Below are 19,860 nucleotides of genomic sequence, written 5' to 3' on the forward strand. Positions count from 1 at the left end.
GTTCCACAAGGGTCGATACTCGGTCCCCTTCTATTCACTGTCGATATGCTCAATATGATTTCCATTTGTTTAAGACTTGCTAATCTTGCCTTGCCCTCTGAAATTCCTCCTTCCATATTCCTCTGGGTCTAATGAAACCAAATGCTCACATCACCTTTAGAGGGTGTCCTACAACACAAACATCTGCACAAACACAGAAAGTTCATCTTCACATATCATGATTACATGATAAGACTGGAGCCCAGGCGAGTAGTGTGGTAAGAGGGAGGCCGACCACCCCTCTGATGGTCTGATTTACACTACAGAGAGACAGAATGAGAGAAAGAGAGGAAAATGAGGGACAGAGGATGAGAGAGGGAGAGATGCTGTGCTGGAGAGAAATTAAATCAGTGGCTAAATTATTGCATGATTGCCCATTCCCCAAAGACTTGGGCATCATTTGGTAGAAAGTGTCTAATAATTGGTTTTCGGCCATGTCAGACACATGCAATTCCCCCTACTAATGGCTCTGTTTGGAAGAACTGGGCCTCCTGGGTCAGAGAAGGACAGAAAATAGCCAGACGGCAAAAAGCGCCCTACGCCCTTCTCCATTTTTCTGCCTCAGATAAACGAGGGAACAAGAGAGAAAGAGAGACACGGAGAATGGGAGAGATGGCAAGAAGCAGTGAGTGAGTGTGTGTGTGTGTGTGTGTGTGTGTGTGTGTGAGCGAAGAGGAAATGAAGTGGCAATAAGTGCAGCCAAAGGGGAAATGCTCTTCACCGTGAGTTTAATACATCAGACTGGGGATTTGGCAGCCCGCCACACAGCAATTGTTTACCTTTTTGCTCACTGGCTGCATCTGTTCTGTTTTGTAAACGGCACTAAACTATTCGCCCGTAAACACCGGAATCAATAACAACTGCTAAGGGAATTCCCTTATCCCGCCCCTCCCTCTCTTTCCCTCCCTCTCTTCCCCGTGTTTTCATCCCTAACCACCACCCCTTTCCCATCCTCTAGATCTCCTCCTCTCTCCACTCTCTCTCTGTTCCCTGCCAGTCAAGAGCAGTGTGTGTGTGTGTGTGTGTGTGTGTGTGTGTGTGTGTGTGTGTGGAGAGAGAGAGTGTGTGCTGTGGAGCTGATGGTGGAACCCACAGGAGAGACAGACGAGGAGAAGACTGATGGCTCGCCAAAAATACCTGCTCTGTTTGTTTTTTTGTTTTTTCTTTTGTGTTGCATTGTTGTCGTTGTTAAGAGCTACAAACTGAAACTGGCCACTGTAGACTTGCAGAGTCGGGTATTTTCAGACATTTTCTTATTTTTATTTTTTTTTTTTTACAATGTTCTTGCTACATGTGAAACATAAAGCCCCTCCATCCACACACACACACACACACACACGCACACACGCGCACACTGTTTTCTGGTTCACACATTTTGTTGGATGACATATTGCTTGACATATGCTTGTTTGCTGTGAGGGTGTCTGATAAGATGCACGGTGTGTTTACGGTTATCATAGTAACGTGGCTAAGCGTTGATTTCCTTTTTTGTAAGAGCATCCTCCACAGTATAATGTCATATGGAGGAGCTCTTACATAAACATCATTTCTGCCCTGCATTCAGCACCAGCTTTCAGCACCAGTCCTCCCTTATTGATTCTCAGTACATTGACCTTTGGTTGAACTCTTCTGCCTGCTAGTGCCCTTCCACATTCCACTCTATGAGACATGCTATGCGCTATGCTATATGACACACCTGGGTGCTTTTAAGCACACCCTCTCCATCAACCGGCTATGAGAGCCTCCATTTGGCCTCACTGTTGTGACAAAGGTATAATGAGGTTTAGATGGTTGTGTACTAGACCGCTATGGCTATAGGGCTATTTGGCTAGGGAGACGACTATAAATACCTATATAGCCTGGGCGGCAGAGCTCGATGAGAGGCTGAGGCAGAGCGTTGCTAAACATCAAGGTCATGTGCGACTACTTAGAGTGTGAGCAAGTGAAACAGTTAAAGGGTCACGTGTTGAAGGAATGAATGCAATGAATGATTAGGAACAAGAGAGGTGGAGAGGATGCTCTGGAAAAGGTGGTGCTCCAGATGAAGTGGTGGTTAATAGGTGCTATTCTCAGATGAATGGGTGAGATGTGGGGGGGGGGGGGGTGTTTTGCAGTGAAAGGTTTTTAGAGAATCCAGCGACTCTCTCTCTCTAATGTGCCCCTGTCTGATTCAGTTTAGACTGCTTACTCTTGAGTTGTTGACGGTTTTAGTTTGCCCCTGCGTTGAGGCACGGAAAGCTCTGTTGATTTGCTGGTGACTTCAGAAATAGACATGATTGTTGGTGCGTGCGTGAATGTGCAAGCTGGAGAAGGAGGCTGGCACGTGGGTGTCAGCCAGGTCACGCATGTACACATGCAGTACGAGGTAGTCTCTCTAGCACAGACTCCCACTGGACCCCATTACAGAAGAGCTGCCGAGCTGCAGACCCATGCAGCTTAATTACACATACACACTAAATATTACATTACATATACACATACACATACATATACATATACATAAATGCATGCACACACGTGTCAAACACGCACCATATAATTACATAGCTATGCATGTGTGATTTCCCATGCATACACACTTGCACATAAATACATGTATACACTTGGACTTGTAAATACAAACAAACCTGAGGTCAGAATATATTCTGTGGTGACCACAGTGTGGTTGCAGCGCGGCAATTATCCTGCAAGACTGACATGTGCAAATGTGTGTGAAAGTGTCGTGTACAAATCAAGTTATTCATAATGGCCTGCATTACATGCACATAAACACACGTGTGCACACCCGACAGACACAAGCACGCAACAGCTCATCGGCTCTCCCTCATAAACACTCGTGTAAACGCACACATGTGCCTACACACAGAGACAGTCAGACCTCATGCATGATTAAACCAGGCATCCTTGGGGACAGTGTGTTGTCATATTGTCAGATTTTGTTTAACAATATAGCAAAATTACATTAGGATCCAGAGGCAATAATGTTACAATTATTGGAAAAGAGCCCCCCTCCTCTTCTTCCTCCCCTTCTCAACGCTCAATCATCTCCGTGCTTTCAGAGTCAAGGCTAATACTGAACTCATCCATTCCCAAATGCCTTTGCAGTGGAGGAGCTCATTTAAGCGGACACACAAAAGTATTTGTGCATGTGTCTGGGAGTATGGCAACGCATCTCCCAGCCGCCCATTCTCCAGCTTAATGCGGAACATCCCCCGGGTGATGGCTTTGGCAGCCTCCAAAATGGGAAATCCATATTTGCCGAGGGGGTCATCGGCGGGTTAGGGGGAGAAAAGTTTTGTGCCAAGAGAGAAGGATGTGCATGTGTGACTTCTCGGGGAGCAAAGTTTTGCATATTTTTTCACTGTCTCTTTGTTTATGCTGTGTATTGGGAAAACATGAATGGGTCGATATTTATAAGAGGTGCCGTGCAAGGCAAGACTTGAGGAGGGGGGGTTGTTTTGTGATGAGTGCATGTAGGTTGGGAGGTTCGGTTGAAAACCTGTTTTCATGAAATTGTTTATTTCTTTACTGAACTGTAAACTGTAGTGCAGCTCTCACTCCTCCATCTGTCTGTCAGTCATACATTCACAAGCACACACACAGTTTATTTTTTCTCTTTCCTCTTTTACATTCTTTTTTTCCCCCTTCTTCACAGCACCGAAGGAGCTTCCCATGAAAAACAGGAGCTTCAGTCTGACCTCCCACCAGCTGAGGGCGTTAACCCAGCTGGCCTGCACCCTGCTGGAGTTTGAGAGGACTGTGAAGGAGCTGATCACGAATACGACCTTCATTGATTGTACACGAGAGACTCCATGTGTAAAAGGTGTGACTCAATCCCACTAAAATGCACACATGTACACGTATTAGACACGTAATCAGCCCTATAGCTACCTCTGACATCACGGTCATGTTCTCTTGCTTTTTCTGAGACTTTGGGATTTCTTTGTAACCTAAGGTACATTTACATTTTGCAATGTAATTTTGCAGATCTATACTTTTTAGGCCAGAAAATATGAAAATTATATTAAAATATTCAGTGTTTCCCCACAAGAGTTTTTGTCTGACAATGTTCAGAAACAGCATAGACCATCAGATAGGGAGCTTTTACAGAAAATGATCAAACACGTAATGTGAAATATCAAAATAATTAGAAACATACACACATTTTTTGAGTGTTGTGGAGTTACAGTGGAGGCTGTTGTATTCACGACCTCAGTAATTCTAAAACTTTGGCTACAGTCCTGCATAGTCCTGCATGTGTGCCACTCCCCCAGGCATAAACAGCCCAGTTACACCCCCACAAACACACACACGCGCACACACACATTGTTACGTGTTCTAGCGGGAAGTCTGAGTTGTGTCTGAAGAAATGTTATTTTAGTAGGGAATTATCTTGGGTGTTATATAAGCCTTTAGTATCATTTTCCTCTCTCCCCTTTGAACTGCCACTGCAGAGATGTTAAATGAAAGCTTTTGGTGCATGGAGTAATTTCCATAAAGGTTACATTTACAAAAACAAGACTTGCAGAAAGGCTCAATTTACAGAGAGGTAAACAGCCTTTAAAGGGCAGTTATCCAAATCATTAATTCCAGGCAATCAAACGGCTTAATTACCAGAAATTCATCAGATGGGCTTAAAGGTCAAAAAGTGATGCGCTCGCTGCTTCCTCCTTCTTCCATTCCATGTGGTCTTGTTCGGCTAAATTGCCTCGCCTGGGGTCTCACTCTTCGCCTTCTGATTAAGAAACTGTGGCCTTGATGTTCACGCTTTTTAATTGCAACCCAACCCAACATCCTGTATGCTTTTCTTCACGTCACCCCCCTGCAGTCCCCCATCTTCCCACACGTACACACAATTTCCCCTTGTGGAATTATCCCATACATGGTTGATGATATCTGGGTTCAAATCAAATCTAAGCCCCAAAGTTAGACTCGTAAAGCCGTCGCCATTAGCATTTACCGCCTTTTTCTGCTCCCTCTGAGGCATGTACAGTTCTGCGCCGGCCACTGTTCCTCACTCTGGTTAGTGGGGAGGGGGGGTGAGACCCATATCTGGCTCCGAGTTATATACAGATGCTTTCAAGTTACCGCACTTGGCGTTCAGTCAGGCTTTTAACACATAATATGGTACAGTATATGATGAGCGATATGGAAATAGTCATACTAAATAATGTATAGATTTGAAAGAAGCTGCAGACTACCACCACATAGCGTTCCATTTTTCATCCAGGATATTTCTGTATGACCGTTACTCCCTGCTGAGATTTCACTGACATGATTTGAGTCCAGCACAGTTGCTGATTTGTGTCTTTTAAGGAGCATTACATGGTGTTTGCAATAAAAAATGTATTGGTCATTTAGGTATCTTGAAAAAGAGTCGAGAGGATTCGCACATGACGACAGATGGCAAGAAATCCACAGCAGAAGCCCGTCACACACCGGAGGTGAGACTTTTCTATGTCCTCCTTTGTGTGGAAGTTTCTATTCTATTACAACTATTCAATGTCATTCAGGCTTGTATTCTTTTTCTATAATTACAAAGAGCCAAGGCAGTTTGCCTTTGCAGCGGTGAAGTACAGCACAGGAAACATTCCCCTCAGCATTCAGACCTTCGTTGACTGTTGACTCCTATTTTGCAGACGCAGGTTTTGGAGTTTGATTGGAGGTCAGCGTTTAGAGGGCTGGTCCCCCACATGGCGCACTGTGTTAAAGTGGTGCTGGATGATGCTTGTGCCAAGAGTCTGCAGCAGGAAGAGGCCTTACATTCTTCAGGACACACCTCCGTCACCCTGACCTGTGTCACCAGACGCACCACCCCCGCTGCCAGCAACACACATCTCAGAGAAGATTCCTTCTGCACCGACATAGAGAGAGAGACTCCCAGAGTGATAGCCAAGGTACTTCTGGATTCAGTGTAGGATAGACTGGCAACTGGTTAATTAAAATTAGTTGGGCATGATATTACTACATGGGCTGGGGAACACTTTGCAGAGCCGTTGTCGGTAAACACCATTCGCTTGCAAATGATTGCATTCTGTTTTTATTTACATTTTTTACAGCATCCCAACTTTTTTGGACTTTGGTTGTATTTTAGTGATCTGAAGTTAGCAGTTTCAGTCAGTTGACAGTAAGCCTCGGCTTTGCAGCTTCATCAAGTTGTGTTCACGTGCGCATTAGTAATCCGATTTGGACCAGTAATAACAGTAAAGTGGTACTTAGAGGAACCGGTTTAAATGGGTAATAAATGGACAATATCATTCATATTCTGTTCTGTATGGTTTGGAGCAGAGCTTACTTAATTTACTTAATGAAGTCACTCCTTTACATTATTTTACAGTATTAAATTTTGTCCCTCAGACGCTATATTTGTCTCAAGTTGTTATCACTGAAATACCTTGTGACTTTCTGCAGGTATTGAAATAAAACTGTGCTTTGAGCAGTTCTTTTCACGGTGCCCACAGATAGCAGAAAATGCCCTAAGATGCTTTGCTAAAGACAGACGCACCACTCTGTAAATGGCCACTAGCACAGCTGGAAGCACGCAAAGCCTGTAGCCTGGAGAGCCACATTTATAAATGATGAAACATAAAAGTGACAGTGAAGAGTCTTCCTAGAGCTGTGAGATCGTCACACCTGTATCATCAGATGTGTGTCGCCTGTGTTGCTAGATGCATTACATGGCACAAAATCCTGTGAAAAATAGCGACGCTAAAGGGTTTTACATCACTTCAGTGCCCTGCAACAGTGCAGCTAAAATTGGAGTGTTCCATAGGTCTTAATACGAATGTGGTTAGCCCCAAAAATGTGTTATATGTTGGAGAAAATGATTTATTTTGATAGTGCACAAAATTCTGTCTTATTTGTGGCCCAGACATTCTTAGTGTATTTAATCAAAAAGGTTTTATTTCTGAAAGAATTGCTCTGCTAATACTCTGCAAGGACTCGTGCTTAAGGAGCAAAAGTCAAGTCAAAACGTCTTCTATTGTTTACCCGTATTGTCTTTATCTTTCAGTCTCTCTTTGAGAAATTTGAAAGAAAAAGGTATAAACAGACTTAAATTTACATTTTGAAGATTGCATCAACTTTAGAAATCCCCTTTTGGTCTGTCTCTAATATAGAACTGGGGTTCTGTTTGTGTGTCTCACATTGTTCACAGTGAAGTCATCCCTAACACTCACATTATACTTCATCCGTAACACTCAGCTGTTGGACTCCTAACACTTCATGTACGCACACACTGAAACACACGCGCGCGCACACAGGGCTAATGCATTAATCGTGTGTACAGTTAACCTACATATAAGCCTCCAGCCTGCCACTCCTCACCCTGTGCAGGAGCATGTTTCGCTGTGCACACCTCTGTCCCTGTCCTTTTCATCCTCCTTTATTACTACCTGGCTGAACAATGCAGGTCTACGCACATCACCAGACCCAGGGAGATTAATGGTTTTTGTGGCCGTAGCGGAAAACACCTTCTATAATAGAGAGCCCAAATGCTTTGGGCCTGACACAGTTGACACCCCAGATCAGAAAGGGCCTTGGGAAGAGTCATCAGTATTACTTGAGGCGGAGGGCTCTAAGGACAAAAGAGAGGCAGGGGCAAACCAAGAACAAGTATAGGTGATATTATGAGGGTTAGATGGTGCGTAGAGAAGGGTGGTGAATAGGGGAAAGTATAGGGTATACCGATGATAGAGGGATGTATCACAAAGGCAGAAAGGCCAGGCTAGAGAGCAGGATGAGAAGGGATAGTGTGAGAGAGGGGATGAGAAGAGAGGGCCTGGGAAATGGCAGGGAGAGGTGAAGTAGGCACCAGAGATTGGCTTTTCTCAGGAGGAAGACCAGTGTCTGATGTGAGACCAGGCTTAGTGTCAGACTCTACAAAGGTTCCCCAGTGTTGGAGGCTGGACTGCCACATACTTACTTCCATTTAAATCTCACTATGCTGTTTTTTCTCTTCGTTTTCTTACCTATTTTACCACAACTTTTCCTGAAACTTTCTCCGACTCACATTCCTCCATCTTCCTCTAACTCTGCTGCTACCTACTATTCTCCTCAACACTGCACACTGTACAGACTCTTTTCATTACCGCCTCACCTCTCGTCTCTCCCCCTCCTCCCCGTCCCCCTCTAGCCCTTTTTACACTGACAGTATTTGTGGCGCTCATTGCTAACGAGAGTCAGAATTTGTCTGTGCTCAGGACCTGTACAACATATTTATGTGTAGGTCAACGCTTCAAAGATGAGAGCCTTTCAACCCAAAGGTTATACATGCATGCATTTGCATCCAAAAACACCGAGCCAGACAGGCATCCAAGACGAGACCGTTAGGTATTATATATATATATATATATTTATATCCCCCCCCCTTCATCCTTTTTTTGACACATGCCCGAATGTTTGAGCAGAGAGCAAATTACTATACAAGACATAAGCATGAAATATGGCCGGTTCAAAGGCATTATGATGGATCAATATTTCACACATTTATATTCATATGTTCACACATCAATCCTCACTTTTTTTTCATTTGAACCCACTTCACTGTCTGTATTACCATACATATGCAGGCTGCGATGATACTGTTCATCCATCAGAGTACTTTAGATAGTGTACTTTTTTTTATTGGCAGTCAGTTGTGTGCTGAATGCCAAATAGCCTCCATTCAACAGCTGGAACTCGCCCTCCTGTCAGAACATGGGATTGAGCTTCCCTGGTTTGGGTGGGCCCTTCCAGCCGAGATGCTAGTTCTCTATTATAGCAACAGAAGTGCCTTTTCTGTATTCAGGCTTCACTGAAGTCCTCACCTGCATGTTCAGTCCTCCGCTTGTCCGTCTACTCCAAATTCTGCACACACAAACAGGCCTCCCGAGCACTTAAAAACAATCTCTTTCACCTTGCTGCAATAGTCCTGGTGGGGTGCCGGGCTTTGATCTTAGCTGGTTAAGGTTTCAGTCTGACTCCAGCGTGGACGTATGCGTGCGGGTTGTTTTTGCGTGAGTGTGCATGTGAGGATGACTGTCTGTGTGTGTGTGTTCATGCCAATACTGTACGTGTATGAGACGCTTCTCCGGGGGCTCTCCATCACCCTGGAAATACTGAGTGTTGTGTCTGCCTCTGCTTTCTCTCTCTCTCAAAGCTGAGCTCCTAATGACTACATGCAGTCAGATATTGACTTAATTGTCCAAACGGCCATTGTTCCCAGGCCTTTTAACCCCACTGGAAGCTTTTAAGGAGAAAATTGTGTAAAGAGATTGTGAGATTGTCAATTGTGTACACACGCTGGAGCCCTGATCTGACAGAATGTCGAACTTCCCAGGCAGCCCCTACAGTAAGTCAAGTAATAGAGTGTGTGACTCTATAAGCAAGTAACACATGCTATGATTGATTGATTAAACTGGCATAGAGTTTTCTGAGTTATTGCAATTTCCCTCTCCTTGCCTTGGTAGCTCCAGGAAATATGGGAAATATGCTTTGTTTTAAAGTTTTGTAAGAACCTGCCTGACTCATAACTCACATCTATAGGTGTATAAATTTAGAGGTGAACTCATACACATGTGTGACTCCTTGGCACCTGCCTGATCATCTTTCACTGTTCTCAATGTGATGTCAATAGGAAGCACATGAGGTAGTCGAGGCCGTGGCGTGCGTGCATGTGTGCAGGCCGAGTGCACGTGCCTCAGCCTGTGTCAGTGCTGATTGACACAATGCAATCATTGCATTCATTAAAAAGACTTCCACTTGAGGTAAATACCAGCAGATACCCAGACTGCTTATCTGTGTCACAGCAAGCGCACACACTCAACTATTTTAAAGCCCCTTGATCAGCCAGTCTACCAGCCCCTGGAGAGGGAAAGGTGTAGGCAGCCCTGTCCCTATAGGCCTTTCTCCAGGACAAATGTGGATAAATGAGATAAGTCTTGCTTGTTGCTCTGGCAGTTTATAGAATGAGCTGTAAGTCTTTTACATTGCTGAAACAGCACCCCCACCCCACCCCACCCCACCCCCCGCTCTCACCTTTGCCTGACCTCTTCTTTTTCTTTCCTCTCAGCACGTCTGACTCCTCTTCTTACTGTATGTACTGTAACATTTCTGTTTGAATGTGGTTAACATGATGCATGCTTTGATAAGATTAGACAAGTGCTGAAGTATCCTCAGAAGTAAAGGTTTTATTTGACCTGATACCAATTATGCATGTTCAGCAGCATAGTTTATGTGGAGGGCATGTCTTTAGACATCTGTATTCTACATTTGCACTGATGTTTGCTCTTCAGCTTGCACAGTGTTAGAAAGAAAATGCATGTGTAATACCCACATGCTCAGTCTTGAATCCTTGTCATTCTGATGACTCCTCGCAAATGTTCCATTATTTATATCTAATGAGGTCTCTTTCTGATGTTTTTTTCTGTTTTTCCTCTCACTGACAGATTTTCCCTCTGTTATTGAGATCATCTTGTCTGTCTTTGCCTTCTCTCTCCCCTCAGTTCTGTGGAGCAATCATGACTGAGCTGGATGCTTTACTACCCTTGGCAGAAGCCTGCAGGGACGCCTCTCTCCTGGAGGTGCGATCAAGCTTTGTGGAGACGTGCGGCAGGGCAGCGTTTGCCATGCTGGGCCGTTTGCAGGAGAGGGCCCTGGACGTGCCGTCCTCTGCACCCATGAAGAACCTGCCTGCTCTGCTGTCCACTTGCATTTATGTTCACCAACGACTGGAGCACTACCATGCCAGGCTGAAAGATTCAAATACTGCTGCAGCTAAAGTGTAAGGAGGGGGTGTGTGCATGTGTGTATGCGATGGATTGTTTATAATAGCTGTGCATTTATGTATGTGTGTTTTTTACTGTCATAGTTTCCATCAAACTATCCAACATTACCTGTGGCTGCTCATCTTTAACATCACTCAGTCATTTCAAAACAGGTCTTAATTTATCAACAGTGACCTATAACCCATATTGCATTGCAAATAATTGTACAGCAGACTGAATCAGCAGATCACAGCTCATTCCAGCTACCCTGGTATTTATTGCCATGTAGTTTTGATGCATCAAGGAGATCCCTGCCTCCAAAATGCGTGAGCCTCGTCACATAGAGAACTATTTCAAAAAGACTTCAGAATGTCAAAGAAATTGAACATTTTGAGATTAAGAGGAGTGGACCAGAAGGTTAAAAAAAGGAAAAAGAGTAGGAATGATTGACAGCAGTTAATGACACCCATATTGTGTCTACATCTGGTGAGTTTTTATGCCCCGTAATACCCCCTTAACCTCTGCTCTCCACAGATCCCCTCTAAAGGCATCGCTGGTGCCCTCAGTGCTCCTGTTGTCCCACCTCTGGCCCTGCGCACCCCTCCACCTGCACTTGCACTGTGCCCCCTCCGGTCATAAAGCACTTTCCTCTCTCTCCACCATCCAGTCCCCCTGGTTTTAAGCCTCCTGCACCCCTGTTAAACTCTTGCCTCTCTCTGGAAAGTATCAAGGCAGGCAGATTTAAAGGATATGAAATGTCACACTGAACCTTTAGAATAAATCATCAGTTCTTTCATCTAATCATTTCACCTCATGTTTGTTTGATGGCTCCCTGAATATACAGTGGTCAATTATGCATCTGGATTACAGGATTGTGCCCTCTTGGACTCTTCATCCCAGCAGTCCCTTTCCTTTATACCATATGTATTTTAGATCGTGTATTATCTGTCATTACTTTAAAGGTTTGTTTGCTTCCTTTATGCCTAGGCCCCTGACCCTGCTGCCTATCCAGAAGTACCAAGAAATAGTGGAGGCCTTAAGAGACCAGCTGACCAGCTACTGTATCCAGGTTTGCTTCACCTGCATTCTTCAAGACGCAGAGAGTCACCACTGGGCTGACCCTAAACCCTTCTACGAGGTAAAGCACAATTTCCTGAAATCCATCTGCTGGAATTTTCTTTTTCCCCCAAAAAAACACTGCTAGACTCTTACACGATAAAATACATTTAATTGTCTTTATAAACGTCACTGAGTTTAAGTTTATGGCATCTAAGATATATCAGTGGAGCCTAGTTGAGCATTATGTGCATTTATTTATTTACCTCCAAATGAAAAAGACAGTAATGCATAAAACATCTCCAGTATTGTCTGGTGTTGATTTCATTCCTTATGAAAAGTGGAAATTCTAATGCCACGTGTCTTCGTAGGCTTTTTCTGTAGATTTTGAGGAACTCTAGGAATTATACTCTGGAGCTTTCTCGCTTCTTCTTTTCATTCCCACAATACACCTTTACCTCCCACTCTCCCTCTTCTAACCGAGCCTTCTACTCTGAGCTCCCTGAGAACATCTGTGGCTTCCATGCTGCCCCGGGGGCTCCAGGGATTCAGCTGTCTGAAGTCTGCAGTCTACACTGGGACTGTCTGGAAACAGCATAGGGCCCCTGAAACTCCCCTACCTTTATGCCCTTAAACCAATCTAAACCTCCCCTCTCTTTCTTACTTTACTCTGCTTTTGCCTTTTTTTTCTCTTTGTTCCTCCCTCCTTCCCTGGGTCACTGGTGTCAGACAGACCTGCTGTGCGCAGGTGTGTGCTTTTGTTCAAGCATGCCTGTGTGCATCTGTACAGATGAATGCACGTGTGGGTGTGCAGCAGCATCTCCGGATGTGCGTTTCATTTGGTGTGTATGTGTGTGTCTGTATTTTCACGTCAGTTACATATGTGTAGTTGTATGCATTAGGTTTCCATCTCCCGGATACCGAAGCCCTGTGTCTTGGCTCTTTCTCAGCTCAGTGCAGCTCCAAAGAGACCCCTCTCCAGCTCAGGTTTTTTCTCTCTCTTTGTTATTTTACATTGATATTGACACATGAATAGTTATTGGCAGAGAAATATTTAATATGCTGCAGTAACAGCACATGAGGTCAGTTAAAGGCGCTCAAAGGAAGTTTAGAGCATGACCTTGGCTACCTTTTTTGTCAGGATTTATCCTTCAGAGCCAAATTCATTTGAGAAAAAAAAAAGCCATTATGAGTTTCCAAGTTTATTCCATCCTCAGTTCTCCATCCCAGATCCAGTCCTCACTGTTGACATGCTGTCATCCCAAACGGGAACTTTTTCATAGCTGAGCTGGCTGGTTAAATAAAGTTTGACTTGAATGAACGGTGAAAGCAGTCCAACCACACATGTAGCTGCGGCTGCTCTTGGTTCGGATCCAACTGAGTGTCTGTGTTCGCTCTGCTGAGTCCACCGGCGAAGGATGGCGGCCTAATCCCGGACACAGTGCTCGGTCACGCTCCCATCAACCGCCGATCCCTAAATGACTGGCTCCGGGGAGGGGAGGAAGGGAGAGGAAGGAGAGAAGTAAAGATAGATGAGGTGAAGTAGGAAGAAAATGAGAAGAGACTGAGGGGCATGATGAGCTGAAGACAGGAGGAAGTTAAGGAGTTTTGGATGTGTCAGTATTTCCGCCACACACACACACACACACACACACACACACGCAAACGCAAACCATCCACTGGAGCAGTTTATTGTTGGAGGTTAAACATGAGGAGTTTAGGCAAGTAGAGGTAGAAGAGGGAGGATGAATTAATGAATTTTCTAGATCCTTTCCAACAAAGCTGCAGGATGCCAGGATAATAGTCCCTTTTCCTCCATCAGTCCTCCTCCTCCTCGCTCTCTCTCATCTCTGCTCACTTTATTCAGAGAAGTTCTCGATTTCTCCTCGTCTCTCTTTCTCTTGTCTGAATGTGTGTGCAAGTGTGTGCCTGTTGTGATGTGTTCTCCAGTTCAGGACTTTAAAACAGTCTAAAGTCCCAGTGGGGGAAGAAACCCAGGTGCAGAGTGCAGGTGGCGTGACCACTGAGACATCCTGGTGTTGACAGACCTGCCTCTGTCTCTGTCTCTCTCTTCCCTCTCCTTCATGTTTTTCTCTCTCACTCTCTCTTTCTCTCCCTCTATTTTTATCTCCTTCTCCTTTTGGTTTTCTCTGTTTTTGCTTCACTGTCAATATCCATATCACAATATATCTTCATCTGCACCCCCCTCCCTCCCGTCTTTCACAGGGTGAGCGCTGTTCCTTCTCGGTGCAGATGTGGTTCTACTTCCTGTGTGGGCTCCGTAGCGACCTGTGGGCGATCCTTCCGGCAGACTTGGCCAAGGAGGTGCTTGGCCAGGTGCTGTCAGAGACATTACAGCTGCTGGTGCAAAGATATGCCGAGGCCCGTCCTTCGTACAAGAGACACCTTCAAGTCAGGTACTCCATCATGTTCCATACTGGCCTCAGTTACATTCACTTGAGAAGTCTTGTCACACTCCGTAACATAAATTAGGCTACTAAAATAACAACATACCAAATGGAGTCTACACTGAAATGTGTGTTCTTGCCATTGTTTACACTTGAAGTTTTGATGTGACACTATGCTGCATACCAGGAGATGCTGTGAGTGAACAAGCTTTTATGTTTTAACTGCATAATCCTCTCATTACCTTTCTCACACACGTAGTTTTGTATGGCCTACATGAGTGACTTTGGTATATACTGTACAATGAATATAGACTAGGCTATACATAACGGTATCCTAAATTACATCAGACCTCCTAGACAACGCCCTAGATCATTTCAGCTCTCTCACTGTTGGCCCAGTTTCACTCAGCTCCTTTGGGTCTGATGGTGGAGGTCTGAGCGTATGGCTGGCATGTCATCGGCACGCTCTCCGTACAGGCTCAGGGGTCCTCTCCTCCGTCCTCTTTTTTTGTGCCTCTCCCCCCTCAGCAGCCGAATGACGACGATGAACAGGTTGAACTGTGACACACACTTAGATGATGAAAGAGTGACAAAGACAGAGTGCATTTTGCATGTGTAGCACGGCGGGATGTCAACACTAAGCCTGGTTTATGTTGCTTGGAGACACTTGTGTTTCTGGACGGGCAGCTGTAAAGTGTAAGGCTAGCCTAAACAGATGGCTTTTCAAAGCTTCTCCAAGTTTCCTATGCGTATAGCACTCACATGGGTACTTTTATACTACCTCACCTCTCCTGTATCAGTCCACCCCTGTGTGCGTCTAATAACGATTTAGGCCATGGGAAGAGCAAAGATGAGGAGATGAGAGATGATGAGCAGCTCTCCCCATCCAATTGAGGAAACAGATTTAGGGGCGTTTAAATGTAAAAGCAATGACTTTTATAGTGAAATCCAAAGCCTGAAGTACACTAAACTTTCCAACAGTAAAATCACCAGGAGGTTCTGTCATCTGACGGGCTGCACAATGAGGCTGTTATGTCATGACGTAATGGTGGATGTTAGCCTTTGAAGACAGGGATGGTTCCTGAACATGACAGAGCCTTTCTCTTTCTCTCTCTTTATGTGTTTTCACATATTCCCTCACATCTCGTCCTCTCTGTTTTCATCTATACATTCGCCTTTTCCTTTTTCCTGACTCCTGTCTAAGGTGTGACATCACAGCAGTGTTGCTCTATGTGGAGCAGCTTATGTGGAGCGTGTGTGACAGTCCCGAGGCCTTGGTACACGCCAGTCCTTATTCAGCAATTGCCATAATAGCGGGCAGGTCGGACTGGTCCTACCAAATCCACAGCCTGTGTGAGCAACTCCTGACTGTCCTCGTCATTGTCACAGCACCCCTATCTTTGCTGTATAGGTCAGTATGCGCAGTGTGTTTTGGCACCAACATTTTTTTTTTGATATGAAACTATTAAACAGATAGTTACATAGCTATAGCCACTGATCTTGGATTAATGTGTTCAAGAGTATATTTTTGTACATTCAGGATGTCTTAATCAAAATCGGATCAAAAATGCCACATGTGATCTCAATTTTCTCCAGGATATTTACGACCGATCCTGCGAAGGAGTCCGCGCCGCATCAGCCTGACAGCCCTGTTGTCCACTGGCTAAATGCTATCAACCCTGACCTCTTCACTGAGCAGGCCATGCGGTATGTAAAATCCACCCATCATACCATCCATCATCCGTCATACAGTAGGTACACATATGCATGTTCACACACAAACTCGCATACACGCACACTTTGGTATGCTAAGCCATCACACACACCTCCACCCACTGTATAGAGAACCATATGTGTGTGTGTGTGTGGAGTTATAGCGGCGTACTGTATGTGTGGATGTATTGCCAGACTTACCCGTTGCTCCGGGCTTCAAGCCTGAGTTGCTGTGGTAATATAACACAGATGCAAACTGAAAAAGAGGAAAAGAAAAAAAATAAACTACCGTTGCCGTTGACACTGATTTTGTTTATGTTGATGGTTGCTGAGGGCTTTACACATGAGGCGTCAACAGACTACACTGTACTGTGTGTGTGTGTGTGTGTGTGTGTGTGTGTGTGTGTGTGTGTGTGCTTTTGTATGCGTGAATGTGGACATGCAGTGTGCCCACTTTTTGTTGTGACCTCCACGGTGCAGTCAATCACCCCACACCCCTACGTACACACGCACACTTGACTCCACCCTCCTCCCCTCTCGTCTCTCTCACTGCCAGAGGTGATGTCATTGCGTGCTGATGGAGCACAAATCAAGCTAACCCCCGCTTTCCTGCTCCTAAGTATTGGAGAGCTGAAATTAGTTTATTTTTATGACCTCTTTATTTCTTTGCTCCCGCCTCCTGCCTGCATGCGAGGGCGCCAGGGGGGCTGCCAGTGGCCCACGGCCAGATCCACAGGTCCTCATCCAGGACCCGGCCTCTGTGGACAGATCTCTCCCCAGCCCATTAAAATAAAACCCATTGTTATGGTTATTAAATAAAACAATAATAAAATCACAAAGCACATAAATAAATCATGCAGCATTACAGGCTATAAAGAAGGCATCTGAAGTTTTGTTTTCTGGCCTGATGTGTGTTTCTGTAGTTGCACACATTCATGCTCTGCTTCTTCCCTCTTGCCTTTGCGTGTGTGTGTGTGTATCTGTGTGTCTTGGTTCTGTAAGCTGACCCTGGGCTGTAGCCGGGTAGATTTATCAGAGCAGTTAAAAGAGGATTTCTTCTGGATTTGCGGTCCTAGTGACATCATAAATTGCACTGTCAGACCGAGGCATAGTTTTCCTCAGTCAAGCAGCAGGGTGCACCCTGCTCTAGCTTTCTGGCTCAAATAGAATGGTTAATTTCTGGGCAGACACCCCCTGTACTCCCTCCTGCCTTCTCGCCCTTCAGACAGACTGTCCATTCCTTCCATTAGATTTTATTGAGATGTATAAAGTAACATGCAGGCACACACATGTCAGCATGCTCTCACACTTGCACACATACATAACCACAAGCATAGGCTCTGAAGGGTGCACACACACTCACACACTTATACACACACTCACACACCCACCAAGGATACGGCTCATTACCCACAGCTGGCTGCAGCCTCTTGGTTATACAAAAGATGTAGGAGGGGGGTACTGCTGTATATTCATGTATTTGGCTGTCTCCCAAATGTTAATTTGGTTTTAGCTGGCCAAGATTAGAGCTAATTCCTTCCCGGTGCACACTATAAGTAAGCGAGAGTGAAGGCATTTGCAGACTAAGCTCATATCAGGAGTGAGTGACACTGAAGGAACTCACCATCGTAGCATAAACACTTTTTCCTCCCCGATTGTCATCCGAGACGACTGTGATTTCAGCCTTTGTCTTTCACTTGTGAAGCTTTCCCCCTCCTTTGTTGTCTCTTGCTAAATGGATTGCTATCTGTACACTCACCTGACACTGCAGAACTGTCAACTTTGTTTTCCTTCTTTCTGCTCTCAGAGACGGCCTTGTGGGCCAGGCGGCCTCTGCGTGTCAGCTGAGGCTGCTGACCTCTGACCCAGGATGCAATCCCAGGTTGCTGCTGCGAATGCTGCTGTACAGAGACTGTCACCTGCCCAGAATGCTCCTGGAAAACTCTCGTAAGTCTGTTTCATGCATGGATGTGTTAATGGATAAAGGCTGTGTGAATATGCTGTGCGTGCCCAGCTGTCAATCTTTTAGGAGAAAATTTAAGCTACTTTCATTAATTCTTCAACATTTCCCTTTTTATAACTGGAAACACAGGGTCGATCCCGTAGAGGCCATGTGTGGGAAGGTGTTTACCAGTGTCTTAATTGTGGTGCTCTGAGACCCTAAGCGAGTTATACCGACCTTAGATGAGCTCTATCTATTTTATGAAGTTATCATCAGCATCTTTGCCTTCATCATCATTTTCACCTTGGTCACCATCATCACTAAATCAATAGAGAGCAGTAATAAACACTCAACAGGCCCAGGCGGAGCACACATGCTGACCTTTAAAGATTTTCCCTTCTTTCTTCTCCCCTCCGCACCGGCAACAGTCTAACCTTTAAAGACTGTTGTGCACTCGCACATTAATTCACATTATAGCGACCTCATTAATAACAACTCTCACTGTCTCGTTCTCTCGCTTGGTCTGAGTCTGGCTGAGAGACTCTGCAATGCTTCTCCCTCCACGCTGCCGTAAATCAACGCTGGAAGCGCTGACGCTCGCGTGTTATCACGGTGACGGGCTAATTAACCAGGAAGCAGACAGACAGAGGGAACAGCTTGACTGAACGCCTGAATCCCATAAGCCACTGCACTTCCTTATATCTGTCCACACTGGGGTGTTTCTCGGTGCTTTCTTGGAAAATCCATGTGTAACATACTCATAGATAGTGATACAATGTGTCACAAACTATTTCATTCAGTTTAGTGTGTTGCAGTAATTGTTGAAGATGTTATTGGAACAGTAAGACACTTCAGTGCATGTTTTTTTTCTGAAAAGCTACCTTTGCTTAATCAACAGCACTTTTCACTAAGTTGTTGCTTAGTGACACATTTTACAATACACCATATCTGCCTTGTCAAAGCACGCTAACTTGCTAGAGAGCCGCCTAGCAGACTAGATGACCTACCCTTCGTCTGACCATTTCAAAAACATCTTTATTTGCAGGGGGACAGCACCTCCACATCTACAATAACAGTTTTCACTTTTATGCAACTCATTCTAAATCAGGAGATACACTACTTCTGCCGCACACACACACACACACACACGCACGCACGCACGCACGCACGCACGCACGCACGCACGCACACACACACACACACACACACACACACACACACACACACACACACACACGCACACACACACACACGCACAGCCTTTTTATTATCATCAGAGTGTCTGCTTCCAATTACAGAGGTTTGCAGAGAGGGCCCTTGTGACTGGTTGACTGGTTGTCCGGAAGATAAACAGGTGTATTTATTGGCTATGTATCAAGGTTGGATAAGCTTAGAGCCAAAGAGGGAGTGAAAGAGAGCAAGGAAAAATGGAAAAAGCAACCGAGAAATTGACACAGAAACACAAGCACATAGGAATTACCGTATGATGCAGCAGTGGTGGAAACTCCACAGAGATGTGCCAGCGCACTGTCATCTGTTTTTCTGAAGTCATCCGCTGCTCCATAATGGGATCATTATTAAAAGGCACCTAGTTAACCTGCCATGCTCTCCAGCACCCCAAGTGGAAATTAATGTTAGTCACCCCTGTTCCCTTGGATCATTGCAGCCATAGCAGTGATATCCAGAACACTCCCTCCTTAAGGACCAATTACCAGACAGGCAGAGAACAAGATGCCGGCATAACCCACATAATGCCGCCTAATAGACTGATTGTAGTTCAGGTTGGTTGACCACTTCTGAGCGTGTGTGTTATATGTGTTATTGTGAAAGAAAAGGCTTAGAGACAGGAAATCAGTTCTCATCAGGATCTTGAGTGTTGGCAGTGCTTCCCACCTGCCTGTTATCACAGCGGCTGATATTACCAGCCCTGTAATGCAGCAGCTAATTTAGCCCTGTC

General features: G+C 45.0%; 1 protein-coding gene across 3 annotated transcripts in view; it reads left to right on the forward strand.

The window, feature by feature from the left end:
- kiaa0825 (KIAA0825 ortholog) overlaps window positions 1-19,860 on the forward strand; it is a 110,234-nt gene that overhangs the window by 17,417 nt on the left and 72,957 nt on the right. For all 3 annotated transcript variants that reach the window (XM_076729760.1, XM_076729762.1, XM_076729761.1), the window contains exons 7-15: window positions 3,695-3,862; window positions 5,401-5,483; window positions 5,679-5,936; window positions 10,524-10,801; window positions 11,772-11,922; window positions 14,067-14,257; window positions 15,453-15,659; window positions 15,845-15,955; window positions 17,769-17,908. In XM_076729760.1, the coding sequence (XP_076585875.1) occupies window positions 3,695-3,862; window positions 5,401-5,483; window positions 5,679-5,936; window positions 10,524-10,801; window positions 11,772-11,922; window positions 14,067-14,257; window positions 15,453-15,659; window positions 15,845-15,955; window positions 17,769-17,908 (1,587 nt within the window). The remainder of the gene's footprint in view (window positions 1-3,694; window positions 3,863-5,400; window positions 5,484-5,678; window positions 5,937-10,523; window positions 10,802-11,771; window positions 11,923-14,066; window positions 14,258-15,452; window positions 15,660-15,844; window positions 15,956-17,768; window positions 17,909-19,860) is intronic.

This window comes from Chaetodon auriga, chromosome 5 (genome assembly GCF_051107435.1).
Source record: "Chaetodon auriga isolate fChaAug3 chromosome 5, fChaAug3.hap1, whole genome shotgun sequence".
In the NCBI taxonomy this organism is placed as follows: Eukaryota; Metazoa; Chordata; class Actinopteri; order Chaetodontiformes; family Chaetodontidae; genus Chaetodon; species Chaetodon auriga.